The sequence below is a fragment of the Antechinus flavipes genome, chromosome 4, assembly GCF_016432865.1.
Source record: "Antechinus flavipes isolate AdamAnt ecotype Samford, QLD, Australia chromosome 4, AdamAnt_v2, whole genome shotgun sequence".
In the NCBI taxonomy this organism is placed as follows: Eukaryota; Metazoa; Chordata; class Mammalia; order Dasyuromorphia; family Dasyuridae; genus Antechinus; species Antechinus flavipes.
Window position 1 is genome coordinate 129377770 of NC_067401.1, and position 24643 is coordinate 129402412.

The 24643-nt window shown below is 43.2% G+C and overlaps 1 protein-coding gene across 3 annotated transcripts; it reads right to left on the bottom strand.

Annotated features, from left to right (window-relative positions):
- Positions 1–7415: 7415 nt before the first annotated feature.
- Positions 7416–19600, bottom strand: SPATA20 (spermatogenesis associated 20). 3 transcript variants are annotated; one of them, XM_051994309.1, is made up of 17 exons: positions 19289–19384; positions 18348–18508; positions 16792–16941; positions 16353–16417; positions 15529–15683; positions 15284–15427; positions 14836–15037; positions 14564–14694; positions 14376–14480; positions 13982–14056; positions 13675–13884; positions 12684–12876; positions 11630–11798; positions 10827–11038; positions 9259–9458; positions 8499–8579; positions 7416–7834 (listed from the first exon to the last, which is right to left on the bottom strand). In XM_051994309.1, the coding sequence occupies exons 2-17, from the start codon at positions 18383–18385 to the stop codon at positions 7664–7666; spliced, it is 2301 nt and encodes a 766-aa protein (XP_051850269.1). In that variant the 5' UTR covers positions 18386–18508; positions 19289–19384; the 3' UTR covers positions 7416–7663. The 3 variants fall into 3 exon arrangements, with proteins under 3 accessions (XP_051850269.1, XP_051850268.1, XP_051850270.1); XM_051994308.1 differs by lacking the exon at positions 18348–18508 and having other exon boundaries at positions 19289–19600; XM_051994310.1 differs by lacking the exons at positions 18348–18508; positions 19289–19384 and adding an exon at positions 17119–17271.
- Positions 19601–24643: the final 5043 nt, after the last annotated feature.

Sequence of the window (24643 nt, forward strand, 5' to 3'; positions counted from 1 at the left end):
CGCCGCCGCCGCCGCCGCCGCCGCCGCCGCTGCCGCTGCCGGCGCCACTGCCTCCCTCCTCGGACCAGAGCCTGGAGCTAAAGCTTTGAGCCCAGCGCACAGCACAGCTGGATCCCTCACTCCAACTTCAAGCCCCGGGCCCCGCCCCTCCGAAGACATCCTCTCAGCCAATCCAAGCATGCCGCCGGCCTCACGCCGCCTTCTTATTGGTCAGAAGCTGAGGCAGGCGGACAGGAGGCGGGTAAGGAGGTGGTGGTGGTGGGAAAGAACCACAGCTGGAATCCGGTTCCAGCCCGGACGCCTGGGACCGCCCTTTCTCTCTCCCCCCCCCACCCCAAACCTCTCAGCCCCTCTGTAATGTGAAAAGCCAATCATAGTGCCTCAGTAGTCGAACCCTTTTTCCTATTGGCTCCTGGAGTCTTGAGGACTCCCTTGTAGGGAGCCTCTAGGGAATTTAGGGGGCTAGCCCCTAGGGAATTTAGAGGTCTTGCCCCTGGGGTCTCCTTGTTCCTTTTATCTTGAACCCTTAGGGCCTTTTGTGGCTCTGTGTCCCTGGCTTCCCGGTCCCCCAAATTGAACTAGGGCTAGGGAAAGAACTGCAGCCTAAGAAATGAGGGAGACTGAGGGTTTAGATCAATCCAGGGGAACCCGAGGTGGGAGTAGAGGGAGGAGCTCTGGGTTTCCGAAGGGGCGGCCCATGAGGGCCCAACAAGAAAACCTGGATTTTTTGTTTTTTAAAGTGGCAACCCCAAGACCTGGTTACATCAAGCTAAAGGATGGAGAGGGAAGACAGTTAGGTGGAGCCTAATACAGGAGGAAGGACTGGGGGTGGGGCCTGTATTGACCAAAGGGTTTAGGCAGTTCCAAGGCTTGAGGGCGGGGCTTGTGGTTGGATTGGGACTTGCGGTTTGGGGTGGTGCGGTGGGCTAGAGAAAGGAAAAACAGCCAGGCCGGGACCCGGGAGGTGGGCGTGCTCCTCTGTCCTCCTGGGGAAAAGATAAAGCCAGCCCTTCTATATCTGCCCCTGACCATGACCTTGTGTCCCTTCCTCTAATACCATCTTTTAAAATATATAGGAAGAAGCCGCTTCAGAACCGTCTGTACTGCCACATCCCCGGACTCCCTTAGGACAACTGCGCTGGCCGTGACAGGATTTGTCTCGGTCGGTGAGGGACCTTACTTTACAAAGCTAACGTTTTTTGTTTTTTTGTGTGGAGTGGGGAACTAATCCTGAACTGGTTTGAAAGACTTCAGTACCTGGTTGATAAGACGGAGGCCTTCTTGGGCCCCTTACTTGGGAAAGTAAGACGATGGTATGCGATTCGAGGCAGGGGATTTGAAGGCGTTTGTTATTGGTGAACCTGTGTTAATGTTCTGGGAGAAAACTAGAGATCTGGAGGCAAGGCCAGCTTCTGGAAGTAAAGTATCCTTCCACTCCCCCTACCCTCTCAAGGTGTCTCACCGTGCCTCAGTTTAGAATGGGGACAGTATGAGAGAAAGAAATATGGAAAGGGGTGTCTTAAGAGTGTGCCAACACTGGACAGTTCTTGGTTCCTTCAGGAAAAGCCAGAAAGAAATTGAGTTAGGGATAACAAAATGGGGTTGAGTCTGCCCAAGCAGGAGTCCAAATGCCGGCGGCTCCAACTCCACCAAGCGCTCAGACGAGGTCTCCTTTTCCTCTAACTCTATACCGCGTTTGGCAGCTGCTGGTATCCTACTACCAGCACCCTGGACAGGGGGCAGGGCGAATAAAAGCCCCCTTGTTAGTTGTTCTTATCCTATTCTCCACCCTAGCCTCTTTACCGAGTTGCTCCCCCTACAACATATTCGATTCCAGCCCCCTCCCGTAGAGATTACGGAGGGAAATGCGTTACGATTTCAGCGTGTTGGGAATAAGTGGTTAGACACTGAGAGGCACTTTCTGAACGTTACGGAGAAGAGAAAGGTACCAGAGAGGAAGAGAGTCATCTCTTCCTCCCTAGCCATGCCTAGGGAAAAGGCAGTGTCGGGAGACCGAGGAATGGAGCGCATGACCTCAGACGTCCCCAGGGACTCTCCTGAATATATGTCTGTATGTAGCTGCGACACCCGGACAGAAAACCAACTCCGGCATCCATCGCTCAGGGTCGTGTCCGGGGAAAGGTTTCAGCTCCCGCAAGGGATGGGGTTGGGAGGCAGGGTGCTGAGCAGAGGGCAGGGCGTCTGCGCTGTCGGCTCCCAGTTGCCCTTCCGCAGAAATCTAGCTCTACAGAAGTATGCAAACGAGGACGCACTCATTTAAACTTAATGCTAATGAGCAGATCCCCAGTCTCTCCCTCTCTCCCAGGCTGAGAGAGAGCAGCTGCTTAGCTTTCCGAGGGCCCGAGTGTCTTAAACTCAACCTGGCGCTGGGGGTGGGCGGAGGATGTCATCTTTTATGGGGATGATTATTTCTGATTTAGGAGACGAAGCTGACACCTTTCCTTTTAGAGCAGCAGCGCCCGGGGGAGGGTAACTTCGGCCGCTAGCTTCCTCCCTCCCTTCCTCCTTCCCTCCCGCCCCTTTTCGGTCTCTCTTTGCCTCCCTCCTTCCCTCCTGCATCGGTCGCTGCTTCCGCCCTGCGCCCCGATTCCCAGCAGCTCCTTCGGATAGGTAGGCCTGCCTCTGGGGGACTGGGTGGGGTGGGGGACACCAGGAGGAGAAATGGGGAGATCGGGTACAGACGTGACCTAGTCAAATGAAAAGCGCCTTGGCCTGGAGAACATTTAGCTATTATTCGCCCCTACCTAAATCTTTCTATTGACCTATCCCCCTTCTCCGATTTACCAACCCTACCAACAGTCCCTAGGTGCCAAGCCCTATGCCAGGCTGAGGCAGAAAAAGGATGACTAAAACCATCAAGTGCAACCCCTAATTTAACAAAAAGAGGCTAAGTCCTAGAGTCTTAAGATTCACACATAGAGCTGGAAAGAAGCTCCCAAGATTTTATATTAATCCCTCCTTTTACAAATGAGGAAACTGACTCCTAAAAAGGCTCTGATTTGCTCAAGGAGACTTTCCAACCTCTAATGGAAAGCTCTGACAGGAATCTTTACCTGCTTTTAAAGAGCTCCAAGTCTAAAGAGGGGTAGAGTTTTCTGGAAATTTTTAGTCACCACTCACCCTCCTCTTTCCTATCATTATCAGAGAGTCCTTGTTGCATAGTTCACCGCTAATATATATATCCTTAAAACAAAACTGGAAGGGAAAAGCTTGGTTAGTGAACTCCAGTTGGTACTATCTGGACATGTATCTTGCTTCCCCAGCCTTCAATCTGTGGAAGCATCTTATCCCTCTTTTCCCTTGCTCCATGGAACTTTCTCTGAAATGCCTTCCCTCAATATGTTATTGACCAGTTAGGACATTGTCTCCTGACACGACCATTCATACTCACTCCAGTAAATGGCAAGTCTCAAGACCTTAAATTTCTCTGTAAACTCAGCTGAATCTCCAAGAAAAGTGGTATTTTAAGGGGCAGGTGGGCTGTCATGAAATGGAAGGTGAAAGCAGAGTTGGAGTAGGCAGCTTCCCCAAAGTTTTGAGTCGATGGAACTGATTTGTGCTCAAATCTATTTGAAACCTGAATTGACATGCTAAAGATTCATGAACAATATTCGTCTCCAATGTCCTCTTCTGTAACCCATCTCACAAAGCACAATCAGATTAATTTTTCAAATGCCTCTGATCATGTCATCATGGCCTTACTCAATCTTCAATAGCTTTCCCTTGTCTACTGAATTTCAGATTTTTTGGCCTCCACAGACTAGCTTCAACTTACTTTTCCAGACTTACTTCCTCCATATATCCTTTACTACACTATGTTCCAGCCACGTCCAAAGTCCCATGCAATGCTATGGTTTCTCCTTTGTTTCCTGTCTTTGCTTAAATTGTCCCCTACATCTTGAATATCCTTTATAGCTCTTCCTGTTGTAATCTTGTAGAAATACTATAGCAAGCACAAAGTTGATAACATTTCACATGAGCACAGTTTGTGCTCAGGAAGAGGACACAATGAAAAGGAAAGACATTTAAAAGCAGGTGGTGAAGGGTGCCAAATTGTGTCTATTTTTTCTGAGGCTTTAGAAGAGTTAACTTCCCCCAAAATTCCACTTGTCTCCACGGTCTGTATCCTAGGGGACTCAGAGGGCATTTACTATAGTAGTGACAAACAGAACTCCATATGGCAGGTATAAGACATACACTAGATATATACTTTCACTGCTTCTGCTGTCTATGCCCATTTCCCTGCTGGAGATCTCCTTTCACTCATCCTCCTGCATTTCCTGGCAACATGGAATAGGCTCTGGCCAGAAAGGGAATAGCTGACCATGTTGGCCAGAACCCTAATCCCCTCCAGATGGGCTCAGTGGTCAGCACCATGGGCCCAGATGCCCAGGCAGAACAATGGCATCCCCCCAACCCCAGGAACGTTGTTAGTCCTCACATATACTCTCTCCAGGGATAGCCTGGTCTTCCCTTTGCCTTCTTAATTGGTCTCTTAAGTTTTTTTTTTTAAACTTAGCTCTCATCAGTTCCCACTCCCTATTTGTGCCATCTCCCTTTTTCCTAACAGAGGGCCTCTGAAGTTCAAAGTGAATTGAAAAGAGGTTTGATGGGGCAATCAGATAAATGGGAGAGGCTGATCATAAATCAAGCAATAGAGAATCTAAGCTACAGCTGCTCCCAACCAGCTACTCAACAACTGCCTTCCCCCTCACCCAGAACTCCCTCCTACCACGTCCCATCTGGAGATCCCTGGTATTCTGCACTTAACTCCCCAACTCCTGTCCTCTCTGGCTATCACATCCTGTACTGTTTACAGGGAATACTCAATCTCTGAGGACCCTTCTATGTCCAATCTATGCGATTCTTTTTCTTGTCTGATGGGGGAAGGGAGAACAGAGAAGATTGAAAAGGAGAGAAAAAAGGCAAGAGGAGAAAGGGAGGGAATAAGTCACATCATGTTCAGAAATCTTAAGAATCACAAAACTTGGTAATATTCTAGAGATAATTTGGTCAAAGCTCCTCACTTTACATGTGAAGTTTAGAGAGCTTATCTCTCAGCAAATTTTATGTGACTGCCATTCAAAACCAGGACTTAAAGACTTCAAAGTAATGTTTTTCCTACTGTGCCACATGGGTACTGTTTCCTGGTTTCTCTCCTCTCCCTATGGGTCATTTATCACTTATTCCTAATTTTTTTTGGGGGGGGGCAGGGCATGAGAACTACTATTTCTCTACTGTTGGGAACACATCATGAAGAAACATAATTTATCTGTGTAGTATCTCTGTGTAGAGATTCCTCTGTAGAAGGATTTTAGTGGAATACCTGGGATCCCTTAGAGAATCAGGGGGACTTAATAGTCATCATTTTACAAGAAAAAGAGGGATGCCCATTATAGTGAAGTGACCTCCAAGGTCACACTGGGATTTGAACCCGAGTCTTATTATTTGTAGAACTCTGCTTTTCATCATGATGTGGAGGCAGGCATAAAGTAACTGGAGACTGAGGGAGGGGCATCGAGGTAAAACCACTACTAGAAAGAAGTTAAGGACAACAAACTACAAGAATTATGGACTCACACTGAAGCAGGAGACTAGATAGCAGAAAAGGTCTTCTTGAATATTAAATAGCAGATCAGATTAGAATGGAGTCTAAGAATGAAAACATGGAGCTGAGCTAGGTGAAGACAAATTAGATAAGTTCTATCTCCGGTTGGCCATGTCAGAGTAGAAGAAAAGCTTTTGGGGAAAGAAGAAAGTTGGTTGCTGTGCTCATTAATAATGATTCCTTTTTTCCAGCAGCTTGAAAGGATTTGGACACTTCCCATAATGCACCAAGCCATATGCAAATGAGGTTGTCATTCAGTTTTTAAAAATAAAGGGTTCTATACGGATCTTATTCTTCCCCTTTCCCCAATTCATCCAACTACAAAGAAATGGGAGGTTAGACAGAGATTACCTTCCTAAACCCCTCACTGAAGGCTTACAGACCCTTTTCTTGAATAAAAGCCAAACACCTCTTGTCTACTCTCAGGGCCCTTTGCCTCTCCCCAATCCAGTTCCTAAAACAATGGTTACTAATGCCTTGGGTCAGAAAGAGGAGAATATGTTGGAAATTTTACATTCTTGGGTCTCCAAAGTACAGAATGAAGAAGGGGGGAAAGGATTTGCTGAAAGGATAACAGATGGAGTTCCCCAGAGCTGTACATCCCTTTGTCCTTTCCCTTTCCTCTTATTCTATGCCAGGTGTTCTTTCCCCCTCTCCAATCCTCTAGCCACCCTCACTTCAAAGCCAAGACTCCACTCATGAGAGAGTAATCCAAGGATGAAAAGGAGAGAAACTCTGCTCTAATGGGGAGAAGATTAAGGTCATTCCCATTCAAGGACCTTTCTCTATCCCTAGTCTGCTCTAATGGGAAATTGAAACAGAACAAGTCTGTCTTTCCTTCTTCCTTCCCAGCCTGAGATTCTGATAGCCTTGGTGGTGGTGGTGATAGTGGTAGAAGGAAGGCTGAAAGGGAGAAATACTTTTGCCATTAACCCCTCCCTTTCTGGACTTCTTGGTCAGAGGATTGTAGCTTTGAAGCAGAAAGGGAGGCTATTTAGTCCCATTCCTTTGTTTTACAAATGAGAGAAAAGAAGTTGAAAGGTTAAGGGACTTCTCTAAGATCATGCAGGTAAGTGTTGAAGATTTAAACACATGTCTTAACATCAAATCCAGTGTGTGTTCCATGCATTGTGCCATAGTATCAAAGCTGTGTCATCCTTTTAGAGTTGTCAGAGTATTAAAGTCCAGCACCTCATTTCAATCCTCATCCTGTCTCCATTGAGCTTTTCATCCACCCTGGGATGGACTTGGCTTTGTCCACCCAGCCTCTTTCCCCCAACTTGTAGCCAGGAATGGAAGCAACTCTGATCTTGTTCTACTTGGCCTTAGGTCAGAATTAAGTACACAGTATAGAAGTTATTGGAGGGCACAGATCTCTGCTTGATAGAAAAACTTCGTAGTAATAAGAGCTATCCCAAAATAAACTGGACTATCTCAGGAGCTTAGGGAATTCCTTATCACTGGAAGGCTTGAGTGGGCTAGACCCTGTCTACTTCTAAATCCTATGGCCTCTGGGATCCCTTTCAACCTTGATGTTCTGTGACCAGATGAATGGATGTATGGAAAACTAAAGGAGGCGGGTCCTAAGAGGAAAAGGAAGCAGCAGGGTAAATAAATGAGTGTTGGAGTGTAAACTTAGGTAGTTCACTCCCATGGTAAATCAGTGGACTTGGAATCTCCTCGAACTCTTGAGGTAGGGAGGCAGGGATAAGGATTTTAAACTACCCCCTCCCTCCTCTTCCCACAAGAGAAGTTCCCCAACTTGCCTTCAAGGTCACTGCAGAAATGTGTTTGGGCCCAGGGGTTTATTCCATAGAGTTCATGGGGTCACCGGAGGGTCAACAGGATAGGGGGGATGAGGAGGGAGAATTGTCCATGACCCTGTGAGGTTATCATGGGTTAATAGATGATGCAGGGCTCCTGTTGAGTCAGTGCCCCACTTTTGACTACCCCCTCCTTCTGGGTTCATCTATAGACTGGATGCTCAAAGACTCCTCCTAGAGCCCCAGGGGCCCACGATCAAAGATCAGTCAGTCACAGGAGCAATAGTTTTCGGAGTTCAGCAGGTTCTGTGACAGGCAAGGAATAAGCCTGATTTTCACATACGTAAGCTGTGGCCTGGCTGTCTACCTTTTGAAGCCTGACCAGGAATGGCAACTGCCGGGCAAGGAAGCTGGAAGGCTCTCCATCATAGAGGATTAGTACCTGGGATAGAGGAAAAGCAGAGGATGGGGGAGAAGTTCTGGAGTGAGTTAGAGGTAAGCAGGAGATGCCTCTTAGGGTAAGTGGGTCCTAGCTAGTCCATGTTTCAGCCTCTTTCTCCATCTCACCCCATTACAATTTTATGAGGGTTCAAAGCTAGAAAAGGATCTTGGAGATGACCTAGTCTCAAAGGGAAAATGAACAAACTAAAACCTAAAAAGGGGCAGGGATTCACTGGAGATCCCGGCAGAGGAGCCATTGTTAATTCAACTAACAACAACTCGTTCATTCACTAGAAATGTCAGGTTTATGTCTTCTCGCCTACTGGGTTTGATGGAGAGAAGCCTGAAGTCTAGTGGATGGAAGCGCTGACCTTGGACTTGGGAGAGGATTGGATTCACATCCAACCTTGGATGTACAGGGCAAATCACCAGACTAATCTTTCTGCGTCCCAGGCTATTTTCTAAGACTCTAAATTGCATAATAGCTGCAGAACTACACAGATAAATGACGTTTCTTCATGATGTGTTCCCAACGGTAGAAAAATAGTAGTTCTCATGCCCTCCCCCCAAAAAAAAATTTGATGGGACTACAAAATGATATTTCCTATGGCTAAGCCAGTGGTGGTTTATGAAAAATAGGGTTGAGAGGAGGATATCAGGCTTACTTTGTTGGGCACATAGATTGAATGGACACAGTCGATCAAAGCCTTGGTGTCTTGACCCTGGGGGCTCCCGCAGATGACAATCTGTTGAGAGTATGTGATGAATTACCTGGTGATCTAGAAGGCCCAAGACCTTATTTGAAATTCTTATGCTGCTACTCCCTTGTTCTCTGGCTGTGGGTCTCTTCCCCTCCCCTTTCCCCAGAAGGTCAGGTCTCAAGAGAGGATTCCCAAGTCCCTTAAAGCAAAAGGAGGAAAGCCAAGAATGGGGACAGTCTGGACCAACTGCTTTGATTATAAACTAATGCCATCCTTGGTAATTAGGGCAGAGCCAAAATACTGCTGGCTGTCACAGCCATGGCTATGAGCACAGACATAGATAACACAGACATTTCCATACCCTAAACTCACAAACAAATGGGGACAACAGGCACAACTACAGACATACAAATATACACAAAGGCACATGTTTGCAGATATTCACAGATACAGATATAAAAAACAAATATACACACTGGCACATAAGTACACATACCTAAATGACATTCACACATGTGCAAATATACATGCATTCATGTGCTAATTCAGGCAAAAGCTTATACAGAAGTCTCAGAGATATGACAGGGGTCCAGGCTTGTGTCTTGGGTGCCCCCCCTTCTTCCCTCTTGGGCTTCCTGGACTCTGAAACTTCCAAAGGAATCCCTAGCTCCTCTGACCTTGACCCCCTGATCTCCTTACTTTCAGCACCCCATGCCCACCATACCTGCTTTATTGTCTGCTGTTGGATGTACAGGGCCCGGACCATCTCTGGCAATGCCACGGGGACCCTCCGAAGCCTATCAGAAAAGGCGGTCAGCAGTTTGACACACTTGTCCATCCAATCCCTTCGGCCAGTGTAAGCATGAATCCGCAGTAGGTTGTGGGCAGACACCGAGTTAGCACTGGGCTCTGAGCCATCCTGATCTGGGAGAGTGGAAAGGAAGAAGAGGTCTTGTCATGGAGCCCTGGAAGGAGACCTGGAACTGGCCCTTCCCCTTTGTGTAGAGCCTGGGGGTAAAGGCAGAGAAGAGAAAAGTAGGAACCAGGAGTGTGAAGAGTGGGGTTCTGATTGCTTTCAAACATGTATACCTTCAACTGAAATCCAGTTCCAGCCATGAAATCACAAGCAAAGTATTCCCACTTAAGACTCTGTGTGTTGTGTGTGTATATGTATGTATGTATATATATATGAGTGTGTGTGTATGTGTACATATACATATACATCCATTTTCTTAGTGGAGATATATATGTATGTATGTATGAATACATACATACATATATAGGAGGGGAATGTGTATATGTGTGAGGCAGCCAGGTGACTCAGTGGATAGAACATCAGAGCTAGAGTCAGGATGTCCTGAGTTCAACATTACTAGTGATATCATCTTAGACAAGTCACTTAATCTCTGTTTGGCTTAATTTACTGAAGGAGGAAAATATTAATCACTCAGTATCTTTGCCAAAAAAAGAATCTTACGGGCAATACTGATATGTTGGGCTCACAGGGTCACTAAGAATTGGACATGATCAAATGACTAAACAATTTTTAAAAATTATATGTGTTTGTGTGCATCTATATGTGTATGTATATGTATATATACATACTCACACACAAAATATATACATACACATATCTTTATATACACCTACAGGAATATATATACTCATGCACATATACATATTTAGGTATGTGCATGTATACACACATAATCTATATTTTAGCTATATTTAGCTATGTATCTATGACCATCTATAGTATATATAAATATAAATACATACATATAAGATACATACAAACACATCCATATATATACACATACAGGGATACACACACATATTCATGTGTATATACATATACACGTATGTTTATATAATATCACATATAACCTATATTTAGCTCTATATCTAGCATGTGTGTATGGATATGAATAAATACATATAAAACACATACACACTGTCCCTAGTGCTATAATCTCGTATAGATGGAATGACCAGTATGTATTAAGGGCTGGGAAGTTTTCAAAACCCTGTGCAAACATCATCTTATTCAATGATGCTGACAATATTTAGAGGCAAGAACCATTGATAGAATTATTAATTATCCTCCTTTTACGGTTGAGGTTTGGTGGGATTAAGTGATTCCTCAATTACCCAGAGGTGGGATTCCAATCCAGATTTCTCCTAATCTGGATTTCTCCAACCCCAAAGCTCTATTATATGGCACTGCCTTTCCAGGGGAACTCTTCCCAGGGCTCTCCTGCTTGCCTTCCCCTACACTTCCCCTTTACTGACCATCTTTGAGCCGAAGAGGGAGGTTGCCCCCAAGTTCAGCCTCGCTGCAGAAATAGCCGCCACCTTGGGTGTCCCAGAAGAGCTTATCCTGCATATCCTGCAACCTCAGCGCCCATTCCAGCCACGCAGATTCCCCAGAAGCTTCATACAAGTCCAACAAACCCCGGATCACAAAGGCATAGTCTTCTAGAAAGCCCCAGAACTGTGAGGAACTAGAGGAATGAAGGCGAATATGAGAGATGGTCAAGATGAATGGGAAAGAAGGGAGGAAACAATAAGAATGTGAGTGAATTCTTGATTAGCATGCTCAAGGGCAGAAGTTCTTAACATGAACTCTTAAAGGTCTGGTAAAGCCTATGGACTTTTCTCAGAATATTTTTTAAAGTAATTCATAATGAAAGGAAATGCCAAATTTTAGAAATGAATGAAAATAAAGATGTAATCTCCCCCATCCAAAGTCATTAACCCCCCAAAATCTATCCATGGACTCCTCCTTTTATGGACCACAAATTAAAAACCTCTGCTTTAGGAAGAGCATTAAAGGGGAGGTATATGCCATTCTGTCTTGCTTTGAGGCAAAGGAAGAGATATTAACATGCTTTCCCTTTCCCAATATATCCAAACCCTCTACAGAGAGACTAGATGAAAATAGTATTCTTCTAACCCTTTTAAGTTCTTGGAATTTTCCCCACATTCTTGTTACTGACCATCTGAGCTTTCCCTCTACCCCAAACTTTGCTCCCACCCATCATTCTGTGGAGGACCCAAGTCCTGCTACTGCTTCTTTCTATTTGGATCCTTACCTCTGCTCCACAGTTCCCCCAATGTTTGCGTAGCATCCCCGAAAAAGTCTCCCACTACTGACATCAAACAGGTGCCTCTTCAAAAACTTGGCCCCATCAATTGCCTGGTTGATCAGCTCCTCTTTGCCCAGGACAGCCCCTGCTATTGCATAGCCAGACACCATCATTCCTGAAATGAGAAAAAGGGAAGGAGGGAATATGTGAAAGAAAGGAAGATTGGGAGGGAGGGCAGAGAAATCATAAAGATCACACATTTAGAACTGGGGAAGCTCTGAGGTTATCTTATCTAAAGCTTTTACTTTATAAATAAGGACATAAGACACATAAGTGACATGGGGAAGTAACAGACTTGGGAATCAAATCCAGAGGCTCACAGTCCAAAATTCAACATTGTTTTTATTCTATCACACTTTCTACAATTATCCCTTCCACACTGAGACTTTGTTCAGGGCAATTTTGATATATTGAGAGTTAGTTTAGGAAATTGAATGGGAATTTTTTTGGGGGATGGGGGCAGATGATAGCCTACAAAACCAAATCCTTAACACAAATTTTATAATAAGGTACTGTAAATACCCCATAAGAGAAAAAGAAAAAATCCAGATTTATCTTGGAATAAAGGGAGGATCAAAAATTTTATGCAGATTTTCTAGATTGTGAGGGAAGTGAGAAGGAACCTCTCCACCCCATCCCCAATGATGTGGAAAGAATGAATTTAATTGTTCATATAGTTCCTCTTTTTGGGTCTCTTTTACTCCATCTGCAAAATGAAGGGATTTGGACTAAGAGTTTTTTTTTCTTTAGTTCCTTTTTAGTTCTGAAATTCTATGAGTTTATGATTTATAGTCTCATCAATCCATTTCTAATCTCCTCAATCTATCCACTCCTTTTTCATGCCATGGAAGGGAGCCACTGAGATTCATCTATTCCCTCAGATATTAGTACATGGGGTAAAGTGATAAAAAAAAAATTATCCAAGTAGCCAGCATTCTGGGAATCTGCTTCCCTTCCCACCTCCAACCCATCTGAAGGAACTAGAATTGCCTTCCCCCACCATTCCAAGCAGCAAGCATCTTGATGTCCAATCGGGGCCGAGATCGACGTTTTCGGATCTGTACGAGTTTCTCACGCCCAGTATCTAGAAGCTTCCGCACAGTCTCTGCTTCCAAGCCAAAGCGAGCAGCAGTAAGGTCCATTGAGTACCTCACTGTCAGCACATTCTGGCCCTGCAGCTCTCCTTGGGGGTCCTAAGATATACATGTGTCAGATCTGGGATGGTCTCACCTTGACTAAGACTCTAGGTCTATCAATGTATCTTGACAATTAGCGCTCTTGGATTCCTTCCACTGCCCACAGGTTTGGTCCTCTCCATGGGCTTTATCTCCTTCCCCATCACATACAGAATCTGTATCCTCTATCCCACAGAAGTTTCCAAACTGAGAGTGAGAGTGAGCATCTCATCATGGCTCTATCTTTGGAATCAGGAGAAAAGGACTCTCTTGCCCCAACCCATATTATCTCTCAACTTAGACTCTAGTAAATAGAGTCTATTAGTAAATTTACTCTTGGTAAATAGGGATCTCCTCGAGAGACCTAGGGAGAAAGCATGGCCATAGTCACCTTCTATCCCAAGACTTTAAGTCTCTTTCATCTATGGCCCCTTCAACTGCATTCTTCACAATTCCTTTGCCTGAGTCTTATTACCCACTTCATCTGTGCTCTCCATGTTCTTTTCACTCATGCCCTCCATGATCAAGTTTTACCTTATCCCAATGGTCCTTCCATCTGTTCTCCATGAACCCATTTACTTATGCTTCTCTGGACTCCTTTGGTCCATATGGTCACATACACTTGTGACCTTCAGGGGTTACCTCATCATAGCCCTTTCTTTCATGTCACTCCTAGTCTGGTCTTCCATTATGGCCATTCCTTACCTATGTAGTTTATAATCTCACCTGTGATGCTCCCAATAGCTCCCTAAGCTTTGCCCATATTGGGCATGAATTACCCCATATTTATCTTTTTATCCCACCCTGGGCCTTCACCTGAGTGCTTCCGATGTTGCCTGTCTCCGTAACCCCATAATGCTTCATGAAGAGTTGACCAAGACTCAGTGGCTCGGTAGCACCTTCCACAGGTTCTGGAAGTAAGTCTTTGATTTCATTCACGGTCCACAGGTAATAGGCTCCTTCTTTGGGCTTCATCTCCCCCTCAGGCACAGAATCTGCATCTTCTGCACTATAGAAGCCTCCAGACTATGGGAAGATGCAAGGGTAGAGGTCTCATCACAACTCTATCTCTTTGGGAACAGAGCAGAAGAGGCTTCCTTTGCCCCAACATATGTCTACTTACTGGGTGGCTCAAGTTCTGGCTTACATATTGTAGGATGCCTTTGGCAACATCAGAAAATAATTCATCTCCAGAGACCTACAAAGGTGAAGTTTGGCAGAGGGGAGGGGGGAAGAAGGGAGAGGTAAGTGTTGATATCTTTGAGAAAATTCACAGAGGTAAAAAGTAGAAGATCATGGTTTCAGTGCCCCTTTAGCAAGACTGGCTCAAGAGACTGAAGATTTGGGGTGACTGGGATGGCTTTGGGAAATGGGGGAGGACCAATCCAAAAGATTCAAACTTTGTCTCAACATCTGGTGCATGAGGTGACTAAGTTACGAGTCACATGGAAGTTTGGGGGTATGATAGAGGTCAGAAGTGACCTGGATATTCATGGGAATAGGATGTCAGAGGTTACCTGAAAGGCCTGTGTATAGGCTATCGCCAGCTGGGCCTGGTCATAGAGCATCTTCTCAAAGTGAGGGATGTGCCACTGACGGTCAGTGGAATAGCGGTGAAATCCCTAACCCCAAGAAAGGTATTAGGGTTCAAAACGTGGCCAAACCCTTTGATCTACTCAGCCCTCCCCAATCGGTTTCTCCTTACCTGCCCCACATGGTCCCGGATGCCCCCATTCGCCATCATCTTCAGTGAGTGCATGGCCATTTGCTGGGCCCGAAAACCCTCAGAGGTCATTCGATGAGCGGCCCAATAAGAGAACAGGAAGCTTAAGATCACTGCAGGAAGAGGAGGGAAGAAGTTCAAGATTCCTTATGGTTGGAGGGCCCAACGGGAGGTAGGATGTGTATAGAAGTGGGCCACCGGACTGGAGGTGGATAAATGTTAAATATAAGAGGGAGAGAACAGGAACCACTGACCAGGTGTGGGGAATTTAGGGGCCTCTGCAAAACCGCCGTGCTCTTCATCATAGACCTCTTCTAGCTGCTGAAAACACCGTTTACTGACTGCTGAGGCAGTAGGGGGTAGCTCTCGGTCACCCACAGTGATTTCAGACCTGGCCAACAGGGAGGCTGTGACCCGTTGACTATTTTCTAATAGCATTGCCTTGTTTTGTTTCCACTGTTTGGGAAGGAATCCAAGGAATGATTATATGGTGTGTAAGAGACTTTTCCCACAATCCTCCCCATTTTTCTACTTCCAATCTTTTCTTTATCCTCCCTCTCAAAACCCTTCTTGTGCCATTTCATCCATTCTTTCTTGCCTTCCCTACATGTACCTAACCAATCCATCCAATTATTCTTTTTATTCTACCTTCACAGCTCTTCCCTGCCTCCCTCCCCCCTTCTACATACATCATGCATCTACCTGATCACGGATTCTCAGAAGGACAGTTCGGAAACCAACACGTGTTAGTCCATCCTCAGGGGGGAAATATGTCCCCCCCACAAATGGTTGGAGATCAGGGGTCAGCCACACATTCATGGGCCAGCCCCCACCACTGCTGGTGGCCTGGGGAAGTGGATGAACAGAGATTTAGGAGACAGCATTCAGCACCCTCCTCGCCTCTGTCTTTCAGGCTTCTCATAAGACCCACTCTCTAGGCTTCTTACCTGCACAAAGGTCATGTACACTTTGTCCACATCAGGATGCTCTTCTCGATCTACCTTCACACTCACAAAGTCCTCGCTGAGTATCTCTCCAATCTCCTTATTCCGAAATGATTCTTCCTCCATCACATGACACCAGTGACAAGTTGAATAGCCAACTAGATCCATAAGCAGACAGGGTATGTGTGTGTGTGGCAGTCGTCATTAAGGGCTATGTAGAAAGGGATTGACCAGATCCTTCTACATAATTGTAATAGGGAGATCAGTGAGGACTGACCAAAAAGAATAGTTAGGGCTAGCCACATTGGATTCAATCCAATTCAATGTTTATTAAGCACTTGTTATGTGCCAGATTGCTAGGTGCGAGAGATACAAAGACAAAAATGAAACATTCTTCACCTTCAAGCATCTTTCATTCTACTGGGAGTAGGAGAGTGTAGTAGAATAGTCACTGATGTAAAGGCAATGTAAAGGCCCATTGAGGACTGATGAGAGAGGATAAATGGAAGCCATGAGGAGCCAAAGTGGAGGAACTGATGAGAACTGGCCAGGGGGTGGTAGTCAGCAAGGGCTTAAATAAGTAGAATAAGAGAATCCATCAAAGACTGTCAGGTGGGAGAGTAAAGTATGGTCTGTGTTGATAGCTAATCCCAGTCCTACTGAACAAGATACGAAGTTGATATCCTCCCAGCTCAGTGGCTCAGACCAGTGACTCACTGGGGCAATTTATCCTAAAGGACATTTTGATAGTCTCCACCCTCCATTCTAGAGACTAAAGTTGACATTTCCCAATTAGGTCTAAAAAGAAGGAAGGGGAAGGATAATACCTGAAAGAAAAATTGGTTTGTTTTCATTCTTGGCTTTGTCAAAAGCTTCTTGTCCCCATGGGAACCTAGAGAGAAATTGGAGAAAAGACGATGAATCTTGGACTTCAGGCAGAGGAGATATCTTCTACAATCCATTGTGGATGAGAATGATTGAGTTGTGGTAGAGTGTAGAAAAGATGAACAATGCCAAGGCACAGGAGATTCTCTTTCCCTCTGTGGAGTTGGGAATAATGCAACAGACAATGAGGGAGAAGGATATATGTGCTGGTAGGGAAGGCTGAGGGGAGACCTTCAGCAGCCCACTGAATGGAAGATAGAGAGCAAGAGGGATTGAGGACTGAGGGGTAGAAGAAGTTTAAAGTAAGCCCTTCACCAGCATGTGGAGTGGGATGAGAGGAATTGTGGGGATATGAGGGGAAGAAGTGACCGGAGTTCTCACCAATCCACAGGGTTGTAGGCATGTTGTAGTAAGTAAGGTGACTTCTCATGGATCAGTCGGTTGGGCACCTGAAGCTGGGTCTGGTTATGGCTTTGTCGATTATCCTTTGCTCCAGTGGCCATAGCAACAGGACCACTTGCTGGTGTGCCCCTGACCAAAGTACCCATTAGTGAGCAAAGAGTGAAAGAATATATGTTGAAGGGTTCAGGGAAGGAACCACCAATAAAAGTTAGAAATACTAGTAGGGTACTACTAAATCCCTCCCCACAATCAGTTCCCCTTCTTCCCCACTGAACTCCTAGGCCAGTACCATTCAACCAGACCCACCTTTCTATATTTGTCAATAAGCCTTAGTTTTTAGAAGTCCCCTTGTGTTTTTGAAGGGGTGAGGAAAGATGACTCATGGGGATTCCCTTTTCTAGGCTAGGCTCCCTACAGCTTCATCCCAGATGGTAGGTAGGGATGGTGACTTGTGAGATAAGAATTGTCACAATGGGTAGAACTTAGGAATTCTGTTCCCTCCCCCTCCCTGAGGGAGATACTTCCCCATATTGCACTGGGCTTCATGACTAGAAACCCATTCTTCTCATCAGGAATACTCAGAACATAACAGAATACTTAGGACAGTCAGTCCCTAAACATCAAGATAAAAGTTGAAAAAGCTCAGCTTATTGAGTCACCAGACCAGAGTTCACATCTTGCTTCTGATGCTTACTTTCTGTGTGTCTATGAACACTTTTGGGAGGATTATGAGGTCCCATTTAGCTTGATACCTAAGAACCTATGATTGTAAAGGCAGGAGAGTCAATGCTAGGAGGAACATCCCAAAGTTTATTTTCACAACCCATTCCCCCTTCTCACTCAAAGGAAGAGGAATAGACTATTATAGATAAACGGAGGAGGAATAACGTGGAGTCAAATCATGGGACCATAGATTTTGAAAGGAAGATGCTTCAGAAACTGGGAATGATTAATAAAAAGAGGGAAAAGGATTAGAGATTAGACCTAAAGAAGTTTGGATATGGGGACAAAGTTACATAGAAGCTATCCTAAAGGAGTCCCACTAAGGAAACTAGGAAAGAGCACTAAGTCAAGCATTTCTACCCTCCCAGTTCCACTATTTGCCATCCAAATGATCTTGGGTAAGTCACTTTCTTTCTCTGGTTGGGCTTCAGTTTCTTCAGTTGTAAATGAAAGGTTTAGATCATAGGCATACCTCAGAAATATTGTGAGTTCAATTCCAGACCACCATAATAAAGCATATATTACAATAAACTCAATCACAAAGTTTTTGGTTTCTTAGTGCATTTAAAAGTTATGTTTATATATATATTTTTACCATGTTTAACATATATTGGATTACTTGTCATCTAGGAGAGGAGGTGGGGGGAAGGGAGGAAAATTGGAACACAAGGTTTTTCAAGGATCGATGGTGAAAAATTATCCTTGAATATGTTTTGAAAATAAAAAGCTTCAATAAAAGTTATGTTTACATAATATGAATATTGTAGTCTATGAAGTATATAATAGCATTATGTCCCCCAAAAGATACATACCTTAATTTAAAATAATTTATTGCCAAAAATGCTATCATCTAAGCCTTCAGCGAGTTGTTTTGTTTTTTTTTTTTGTTTTGTTGGAGGTTTTTCCTCTATGTTGATGGCTGTTGACTGATCAGGGTGGTGGTTGCTTAAAGTTGGGGTGCCTGTAGCAACCTCTTAAAATAAGACAATGAAGTCTGTCAATCCAAGAAGCCAGTATAGGGTTATTAAGTACCCTAAATTCAATATTGTTGAGTCTTGGGGAATAGGGAGGCAGGAGAAGAGGGAAAGTAGCTGGAGCAGTCAAAACAGACATAATTATTAAGTTCACTGCCTTATATGGGCTCAGTTAGTGGAGCCCCAAAACAATTACAGTAGTAACCACAAAGATCACTGGTCACAGATCATCATAACAAATACAATAATAATGAAAAAGTTTGAAAAATTGTGAGAATTACCCAATGTGACACAGAGACACAATGTGAACCCATGTTGTTGGGAAAATGATCTACCTGCAGGTGAACTTGCTAAATGATGGGTTGCCACAAACCTTCAATTTGTAAAAAACCAAAAAAGATACGAAGTATCTGCAAAGTGCAATTTAAAAAATCCTTTTTCCTATAGATGATTTTAAAGGTGCCTTCCAACTATAAATCCTGTGATTTTTTTAAGGACCCGAAAGGAAGGGGAGCAGATACTTCTAAGTGAAGTCCCAAGGGGTCTCAGATCTGAGACCCTGATCTCTAAAGGTCCACATAATTATGGCTCTGCACAGCTGGGAGCGCGGTGGTGATGGAGATGTGAGGATGAGCATGAACAGAGGTGGGAGGGGAGATGGATCACTAACCAGACAGGTGGGGAATGGAATGGATTCAGCAGACAAAAAAATTTAACCCGGGGCCGTCCTGGAGCCAGGAGAAGCGGTTTCCCCTCCCCTGCAGTGACCCTGAGGATACCTGCAGGTTCCTGCGGTGAAGTCCAGCCCCGGCCCCTCCAGGAGCTGCGGGATGCAGCGGCCCAGGAGGCTACGGACGCCACGGAGCATGGCAGCCCTCGGTCAGGGAAAAGAGTACCCGGGCCAGCGGGGATCCCACTCAGCTGGCTGGGCCTAGGACAAGGAGGCGGAACCAAGGGACCAGGACTCGGCCAACTGCGGCTCAGCCCCACCCCCTAGAGCCAGACAGCCCTGCTGCTGGACCCTACTCCTCCAGCGCTCAGGGGCTGCGCATCCCATGGGCAGAACTCTTAACTTCTAAGATCTGGTCTAGGAGTTGAGGCCGGGGTCTACGCCGTCACCAACCGTCACCAATCATTCACCTCCCCCCACCCTGGGACTCTGGAGCCAGTTTCGGGCCCGCGCTGGGTCATCCGCCTAGGCTCCCAGATCGAGGGAGGCGAGATTGCTTGGGTGAATGTCCATCCTTGGTGTCCGCGCTCCCTCCGGTGGCCAAGAGTGGGATTACGGGCGGGATGGGAGGGGCTGAAGAAGAGAGCAGGAGAAGGATATGAGCTGGACAGAAAAGATCTTTCGGATCACCGGGGTCATCTGAAGAACCTGAAGCCCAGAAAAATTAGGTCATGCGAATAGTAAGTATTAGAGCCAGGATTCGAACCCAAGATTCCCGAGTGACCGCAAGTCATGTTCTTATGACTACCTCACTGCCTCTCTCTGGGAGCCTCCAGAACACTGTTTGGACCAGCCTAATCAGATGCCAAAGAATCATGTCATAGGGAAATGTTAGGATTCTAGGATTTCTAGCTGGGAAGGATCTTTAGTCCAGGGCTTCATTTTACATGGGAGTCAACTGAGATTTAAATGGGGAAAGTAAGAGGCTGAAGAAAGACAACCTTGGGAGTAGAGAGAAGAGACCAAGCTGCTCCATTCTTTTCCATCCCTTTGCCTGAATGCCCAGTCCCTTCTCCTCCACTTATCCAAATCACAGAATCTCCAAGTTGAAAGTGACTTCAGAGGTCACAAAGTTCAATAAAAATCCTGATCTAAAAATTCCTTCTATCATATCCTCTAAAAGTAGCTTGAAGGGGGCCATTTACTTTTTTTAAAAGTAAATTTATTTATTTTTAATACACAATACTTCTGAATCATGTTGGGAGAGAAAAATCAGAGCAAAAGGGAAAAAAAAACATGAAAGAGAGAAAAAACAGAAAAAAGAAGTGACCATGGCATGTGTTGATTTACATTCAGTCTCCTTTTTCTGGATGCAGATGACACTTTCTATCCAAAGTTTATTGGGATTGCTGTGGATCAGTGAGCCACTGAGAAGAACCAAGTCTTTCATAGTTGATCATCACACATTCTTGCTGTTATTTGTATACAATGTATTCCTAGTTCTGCTTGTTTCCCTCAGCATAGGTTTGTGTAATTCTTTCCAGACCTTTCTAAAATCAGCTTGTTCATCATTTTTTATGGTACAATAATATTCCATTACCTTCATATACCACAACTTGTTTAGCCATAGTTATTTTCCAATTCTTTGCTACCACAAAAAGAGCTGCTACAAATATTTTAGCATATGTGGGTCCTTTATCCTCCTTTAAGATTTCCTTGAAATACAGACCCGATAATGGCAGTCCTGGGTCAAAAGGTATGCACCTAATTTTATAGCCCTTTGGGCATAGTTCCAAATTGTTCTCCAGAATGGTTGGATCATTTCACAATTGTACCAACAATGCAGTTTTCCCACATTCCCTCCAACATATGTCATTATCTTTTCTTGTCATCTTAGCCAATCTGAGAGGTATGAGGTGGTACCTCAGAACTGTTTTACCTTGCGTTTCTCTAATCAATAATGATTCACAGCATTTTTTCATATAATTACAGATGGCTTTAATTTTGTCATCTGAAAATTGTCTGGTCTTATCCTTTGATCAAATATTTATCAGTTGGGGAATGATTTGTTGTCTTATAAATTTGACAGTTCTTTATATATTTTAGAAATGAGATCTTTATCAGAAAGATAAAGCTTTACCAAGTTGTTGACTCATTTTTTCATGATTTTCTTATATTGCTCTCATTTATCTTCTTAATTTTTCCTCTAATTCTCTTATTTTTACCTATTATTATATATTTTCAAAATACTTTTTGAGCTCTTCTTTGGACTGAGACCAATTCATATTTTTTTTTCTTGGAGGCTGTAAAGATTTTTTCCCCAGTTTCATACTTCCCTTTTAATCTTGTTTCTGTTGGGTTTGTTTGTGTAAAACCTTTTAAATTTAATGTAATCAAAGTTATCCATTTTGCCCTTCAAAATGCTCTCTAGTTCTTCTTTGGGCATAAATCCCTCCCTTCTCCAAAGATCTGATAGGTAAATTATCCTTTGTTCTCACAATTTGTTTTTGATATAATCCTTCATGCCCAGATCATGTACCAATTTTGACTTCATTTTGGTATGGGGTGGGAGATGTAGCTCTATGCTGAGTTTCTGACATATTATTTTCCAGTTTTCCCAGCAATTTTTGTCAAATAGTGAGTTCTTATTCCAGAAGCTAGAGTTTGGGGATTTATCAAATACTAGATAATTATAGGTCTTGATTATTGTGTCATGTGTATATAATCTATTCCATTGATCCACTACTTTATTTCTTAGCCAGTATCAAATGGTTTTTTTTTTAATAGCTTTTTATTTACAAGTTATATGCATGGGTAATTTTACAGCATTGAGTACCAAATGGTTTTAATAACTGCTGCTTTACAATATAGTTTTAGATTTGGTATTGCTAAGTCACCATCCTTTGTATGTATTTTCCCCAATAATTCCTTTGATATTATTGACCTTTTGTTCTTCCAGATGAATTTTGTTATTTTTTCTAGTTATATAAAACAATTTTTTGGCAGTTTTGATTTATATGGCATTGAAAAAGTAGATCAATTTAGGCAGAATTGTAATTTTTATTATATTACCTTGGTCTACCCATGAGCAAGTGATATTTTTCCAGTTGTTTAGATCTTTATTTGTGTGAGAAATGTTTTGTAATTGGGTTCATATAGTTCTTGGGCTTGTCTTAGCAGGTGGACCCCTAAGCATTTTATTTTATTTACAGTAATTTTCATTGGAATTTCTCTTACTATCTCTTGCTGATCTCTTGCTGATGATAAGTCCCTGATTTTACTGATATAGTGAGCTCCTTGTATCAGTGGAATCTGACACCTTCTCAAGATAACATAGCTAGTTTGGGGAGGACATTCCACTTTGTTTACTGCCTGTGCCCCACCCAAAGGGAGAAACAAAAGAATACAGATCAGTAGAGGAGGATGAGTAGCACAGGGCTATATCATGAGACACCAGATTTAGAGAAAGACATGAAACTAGAGTAGTTCTAATCTTTAAGAAATACACTTCTCTGTATTCCTCCTTCTGTATTGTTTCTTAGAAGAAATAATTGGATGAATCCAAGATAATGGAATAAAGGCCCAAGCTCTATCTCTAACCCTTCCAAATACTTTTAAATAATTATTCTAAACAAATCCTAGAGTGGCAAAACTCCCCAAAAAGGACCAAGTAGAACAATTTCTCAATTTAAGACAACTTAGAAGGTTGTCAGGAAAGGTCTGTTTCATCAGGGTGAGAGTGGAACACTCCAGTACAAGCTGAAACAGTATACACCCAGTCCCAATAAACTAGGAGCAGGACCTGCAAACTATTGAATCAATAGCTGCTTCTGGAGTTCTTAGTCCACAGAGGATATTAGGTCAAACAACTAATCAGAAGACTACAGGGATTTTCTTGCTAGTACTGAGGCAGAACTCTGTTGCTTTGTCCATACTCAGATTTGGGTCCTAGCCCTAAGTGGCAGTCTCAGGGCAAGGAGGAGCACTAGCATACCAGTGCTTGTGGCCACTATGAATGGGAAATATCTTCACAGATCCAGGGCAAAAGACAGTGCTTGTGGTCATTCACAGATCAGAGGACAAGCCAGGACAGACCAGATCACAGATCAGGAGAATAGTAAACACCTTGCCTTAGATAATATCTTGGAAATATTGAAGACTTATAGGGCTTTAGAAGTATTTCTAGAGACAGCTGCACAAAATCTCTGAAACTTGGTGCAATGTACCATCCACCCTGGAAGCAGAGTCTCATTTTAACAGTTAAAAATCATTGAAATAGACTGGAAAAATGAACAAATAACAAAAAATAATTCTGATCATAGAAAATTTCTACTGTGACAAGGAAAATCAAAACATGGAAGAAGATTTTAAAAATCAAATCTCCTACACCCAAAGCCTCCAAGAAAAAAATATGAATTGGTCTCAGTCCAAAGAAGAGCTCAAAAAGTATTTTGAAAATATATAATAATAGGTAAAAATAAGAGAACTAGAGGAAAAATTAGGAAGATAAATGAGAGCAATATAAGAAAATCATGAAAAAATGAGTCAATAGCTTGGTAAAGAACACACGCAAAAATACTGAAGAAAATAACACTTTAAAAGCAGACTAGGCTATATGGTCTCATGAGAAGAGACCTTAATGAGAAGAACACCTTAAAAATCAGAATTGGCCAAATGGAAAGACACAAAAATTCACTGAAGAAAAAAACTCTTTAAAAAATAGCATTGGTCAAATGGAAAGAATTATTTCACTGAAGGAAATAATTCTTCAAAAATTAGAATTGAGCAAATGATAGCTAATGACTTCATGAGAAATCAAGAAACAATAAAACAAAACCAAAAGAAGGAAAAAAATAGAAAACAGTGAAATATCTTATTGGAAAAACAACTAACTTTGAAGATAGATCCAGGAAAAATATTTTGAAAATTACTGGGTTACCTGAAAGCCATGGTTTTAAAAAGAGCCTAGACATCATCTTTCAAGAAATTATCAAGGAAAATTGCCCCAGTATTCTAGAATTAAAGAGTAAAATAGAAAGTGAAAGAATCCACCAATTACTTTTCTGACTGACAGAGAACCCAAAATGAAAGCCCCCAGGAATATCCTAGCCAAATTCCAGAGCTTCTGTGTCAAGGACAGAATATTGCAAATGGCCAGAAAGAAACAATTCAAGCATCATAGAGCCACAGATAGGATAACAGAATATTTAACAGCATTCCTGTGAAAGAATAGGAAAGCTTGGAATATGATATTTCCAAGGCAAAGAAGGTAGAATTTACAACCAAGAATCACCTATCTATCAAAATTGAGTATAATTCTTCAGGGAGAAAATGGAAATTCAATGAAATAAAGGACTTTAAAGAATTGTTGATGAAAAGACCAGAACTAAATAGAAAATTTGACTTTCAAAATGCCTTAAATCATTATTGATTAGAAAAATAGAAATTAAAACAACTCTGGTAT